This window comes from Eurypyga helias, unplaced genomic scaffold (assembly GCF_000690775.1).
Source record: "Eurypyga helias isolate BGI_N326 unplaced genomic scaffold, ASM69077v1 scaffold10703, whole genome shotgun sequence".
Taxonomy (NCBI): Eukaryota; Metazoa; Chordata; class Aves; order Eurypygiformes; family Eurypygidae; genus Eurypyga; species Eurypyga helias.
This window is the reverse complement of record NW_010240548.1, coordinates 9,531-14,345: the sequence shown is the minus strand read 5'-3', so window position 1 is coordinate 14,345 and position 4,815 is coordinate 9,531. Positions and strand designations below refer to the sequence as shown.

The following is a 4,815-nucleotide window of genomic DNA, read 5'->3' as shown; positions in this document are numbered from 1 at the left end:
AAACCATTCTGTGATTCTAAATCCATGACAAAGGACTAAATCCAACCCAAGGGGCGGGCTGGACCCTCTGACCACACACACTCAGCACCCTCCAGGGAGGCTTCTTCCCCTCAGGCAAGGTCCCCGTTAAGCACCTAACAAAGATGCTGGGATTAAATCCAACCCAAGGGGCGGGCTGGGCCCTCTGACCGCACACACTCAGCACCCGCCAAGGAGGCTTCTTCCCCTCAGGAAAGGTCCCCGTTAAGCACCTAACGAAGATGCTGGGAAAGCCCAGGAGCTCTTGTTGGAGCAGATCCTCACACCCCAAAATTGAGACATTTAGGCAAAAAAATCTTATTACTGAGAGGCAGCATCAGGATCCCAAGAAGCCAGAGCACAGATTAAACCAGGGCAAGGATGAACAGATCCGAGCCCATGACAGCATCTTGGCAGGGCCAGGACACCTCAAGATGCTGCCAAAATTCAGAATTCAACCCAGAGTCACTGACCCTCCCCCTTTATGCCGCCTTCGGTCTCCAACAAGCTCAGCAGCATTATTTTCCCCAAGTCAAAGAGGCCCTCAAATGTACTCGGCAAAGAAAAGGACTTGTTGGAGCAGCAGGACGAGGAGGGCAGCTGGGAGGAAGGGCGAAGGAGAGAGAAAGACAATTACTTACGGGTAATAGGAATAAGAATAGTAGTTCCTCCTGGCAAGCATGCAAACAAAGAGAACAGCAGAAATTGCATAAGCAGCTTTCCTCTGGCATAGGGAAGGGGGGTTACGGGGCAACTCAGCTGCTGGAGAATTAAATGCACCGTAAAAAAACCTGGCTCCCCTCTTGCATCCATCGGTTATTTACTCCAGGCAGGAGCCGGCATCCCGGCAGCAGAGCCCAAGCACCGGCTCTCAGGGCTCTCCATGCTGGCAATGGAGTGTCCATAACACCTTTGTCCAAGGGATCATTCCACAATTTTTAAGACTGAACAGCAAACGCGTCAAAAACGCAGGGCATGCCCTGGTTAGCAGGGCCAAGCAGCCCCACTGGGGGGGATGGGGACAGGACGCCGTGTTTCCAGTGCACCATTGATTAGGGGCAAGCACATTCTGGGGGTGCATGGCCATTCCTCATCAGTGTTTTTCCAACAGCAAAATGCTCCAAAGGAGATTTATGACCTCATCCCAGCTTTCCAACTGCACCAAATCTGTGTTCCTCAGCACAGGGTCTGATTTGTGCTCTGGTTTGTCCTTCGACAGGTTCACCCCAGGATGCTGAAGCAAAGCAGCTCCTCCTCCCCCTCCCGCCCCACAGCGCTCGCAATGGGAATGCAGCGGCCGCACTCGTGACTTCCTACCCATAGTCCCGACAGCATCACCCCCAAAACCACATCGGAATGTGCACAGGGATGCTACAGCCTTGCTTTTCCAGCTGGCGTAAATCAGCAAGAATCCCTTCCGGGCGAACGAAGCCATAAAGAGCTTTGCAGCTTTGCACGGGCTGAGGTTGTGCCCTGCTGTTTTTCTCTCCCCCCGGCTGTTAACGTACTTTCCTCGCATCATCCGCAGCCCTGCACGGGAAGGCGTTTAATTGCTGCCCTTTCTCCCTGGCTTTGAGAGCCCCCCTGGCTCAGCCTCGCCTTGAGCCCCACACGGGAAGAAGCCGCTTTCCAGGGCACTGCGCCCAAGCGAAAAGCAGCGGCCGCATCCCCAGTGCTCCCGGGGGTGAGTGTCCCGAAAAGGCCTCATCCTCTCCCCTCCCACCCCACCGAGCTTCCCGAGCAAAAGCCCACCGTAATGGCCACGATCGCATCCACACACCAGCTGTGCTCAGCTTCCCAGACAGTGAGCTGGGGAGTGTGGGGACCCCATGGGGGTGGGAGAGCAGTTTGGGGGTCCCCAGGGACCATCAGCCCTGGGAAAACCTCCCCTCCGGTGTGCACCCAAAAATTAATGACTCATTTAGAGCAAGCTGAAGGCTCTCAGCCCGGGATTGCTCACATTTCACTGGAAGCTCAGTGGTTACCCATTAAAACAAGCCCAGGAGGCTGCAGGATGATCCGAGCACCCGCACCCCAGGGCGGGCAGCGGCAGGCAGCCCTCTGTCTGGCCCGGGAGGAAGGGGAGATGCTGCTTCTCCCAGCAACCTAGAGGAACTGGAGCCAGAGTCTGCCCAGGTGCTGCAGCCCTTTCACCGCATCACCTTCGAGGCTAGAGCCATGGGTGGTTTTTTCCAGCCATCACCCCAGAACCGAGCACCCCCGTGGCCTGCTCCCCGAGTGCTGGGAGGTGCTGGGTGCTCACCCACAGTCCTGGGGGCACAGCAGAGGGGCAATGCCTTCCCCTCCTCCCGTCTCCAGGAACACTAGCTCAATGCAAGGGAATGCATCCTATGTGGGCCCATCCCTGATGGCAGGGTACCAGCCCGGCCAGACCCCGTCAGCCACAATCCAGCAGACGGATGCGGGCCCTGGTCTAGCCAAGGCAGCGGGGAACCCAGAGACAGTATCTCATGGCAGGTTAAGCTGATTTTTGTAATTTTGGGCTGGAGGGTGCAGGACTGCACACTCTGGGGTCCCCCAGCTGCTGTTAGCAGGGGGACAGCTGGGAGGATGGGGACAGACAGGCTCAGCACTGGCCCAGGGCCCCTCCAAGCCTGATCCTGGCCAGAAACATTTCAACTGATGCAGAATCAACAGCACAGCACAAAGCCAAGAAGAAGCAGAAAAAGAGGCAAAAGACTGAAAAATACTGGAGAGAGGGACAGTGGAACAAAGCTGCAGAGCCCCAGGAGTGAAGGGATGTCCCCAGAGCCTCCTGCCATGCTTGGTGTCACAGAGCAAGGAGGGCACTGTGCCCAGTGGGATGCACAAGCACATGGAGGCACAGCTCAAGGGAAGGTTTGAAGTGTGCCCAGCACAGCAGTATCACCACCAGTAACTCCCAGTTAGTGCTGGGCTGGTGGAGAAGAGCTGAGCTGGGAGGAGGGGATGGACGGAGGCACCAGCCGCGATGCCGGGTCTCCTTACCCTTTCCGAATGACGACAATGATGGCTCCCAGGAGGATGATCAGGACGATGAGCCCTCCGGCACAGATCCCCAGGATCAGGCCCATCTCCTCCGAGTGCTGCGACACCTCCAAGGGACGCTTACTCTCTTTACAGGCAGCTGCCAGGGGACAAGGACAGGCAGGAGGGGTCAACACTCACCTCCAGGGGGGCTGGCAACACCAGATGGGAAAACACCGGGATCTGTCCCATGGGATGCACACTGCTCCTTGAACATGTTTGATTCCACCAAGACAGTACGGGGCTCTGCAGTGCCACACCGTGACCGTGGGCTAGTCCCAGCCTCGGTTCACGCGGGGTGAGAGGGTCCCTTTTTGCCACCCTTTGTGATGCTCAATGAAATCTTGTCCATCCCCGGATTCAGCATAAAGCATCACCGACTCCAGCCTCCCACCACAAGAAGAGGAAGAACTCAACCCCATAGCATTAAGAGGAAAAACTCAACTGGGGAAAAACACAGACACCAAAGAAAATAGGAAACAACAGCATGGGATGGGACTGGAATAAACCACCACATGCACCACGACCGCTGGCAACACTGGTAACGACACTCGCCAGCATGGCTGCGGGATCACACCGGGAAAGGGAGGGCTCACCTTTGCGGGCGATCCGGACACAGTTCAGCCGGGTTTCCTACAGAGGAAAAAAACGGGGATCAGTGTCGGATGAGCGAGGCTGGGTGAACACGAGGCTGGTCCGTCGGTGCTTTGACGCCCAACTCGAGGGAGTTTGCAGGTGATCTGTGCTCAGCACCCGCTGCCGAGCCAAAGGAGCTCCTGGGGACACACACCAAGAGATGCTGCCGAATGATCTGTCCCCAGCGTCCCCAGGTTTAGACAGGGCCGTCGCTCCTGGCACAGAGGGGATGGCAAAGCTCAGGATCCGAGCCGAGGTCACCAGTGCATCACCAACTACAGCTTAAACACTCCCAGGCCATCCTGCAGAGCTTCAGGGGACGTGTCACCAATCAACGTTTTCAAGCCCCAGCGCCGGTGGTCTGCACGTGCCGCCGAAGTTGCCATGAGGGCTCCAAGCTCAGGTCTCCACCAGTTTCATTTTTAGGGATGGGTTCAGCTAAAACATTCCATCTTTCCATACATCCAACTTGTGTTGCAAAACAAAAAGCCCCATTCTGGCAGGACTGCCGTCTTCCCTGAGCATCCTCCAGCCCCTCGAGACACCAGTGCTGGCAACGCTGCTCCATCCGCCCTCACACCGTGCGGCTGCCCAGGGCAGGGCCAGCTCCAGCACCACTCTCCCTGAGGCCGCCAGCTCTTCTTTCTCCTGCTTCGTGCTCCATCTGGCACAAAACCCACAAAAACCCAAGCTGGGATCCAGCTTTTTTGCGACGTCTGACGGCAGCCGGACAAATCCATTGCTTCCCAGCAGGAAGGCTATAGAACAGCGTCAGCTACCAGTTATTATCCAGCACTGCCTGAGCAAGCCAGAGCTGAGATCCTCCCTGTCCATCTCAGCTCTAATTACAACCCAGCGAGGTGTGAATGATCCCAGAGATGAAGAAAGGATTCAAAACCCGGCACCTTTCCGGCAAGACAGAGCCATGCAGGATGAGGATGCTGCTGCGGTCCTGCTGCTTCGCTTTCACAGCTCATCCTCCCCGCGGTGGGACAGGAGCTGCTGGAGCAGGTGAAGCCGAGAAGGGTCTCCAAGGGGTCCCAGCAGTGACTTGGAGGATCCCAGGGGGATAAGGGGGCTGCTGCTGGAGTGGGGTTGCTGGGGCTTTGCCGAGAGAACAGGCAGCAGCAGGCA

General features: G+C 57.0%; 1 protein-coding gene across 1 annotated transcript in view; it reads right to left on the bottom strand.

Moving 5' to 3' along the window:
• Nucleotides 1-4,815, bottom strand: part of PTPRU (protein tyrosine phosphatase, receptor type, U) — a gene marked incomplete at both ends in the record, with an annotated part of 25,182 nt that overhangs the window by 13,720 nt on the left and 6,647 nt on the right. The window contains 2 exons of the mRNA XM_010148474.1: nucleotides 3,007-3,145; nucleotides 3,642-3,678. Of these exons, the coding sequence (XP_010146776.1) occupies nucleotides 3,007-3,145; nucleotides 3,642-3,678 (176 nt within the window). The remainder of the gene's footprint in view (nucleotides 1-3,006; nucleotides 3,146-3,641; nucleotides 3,679-4,815) is intronic.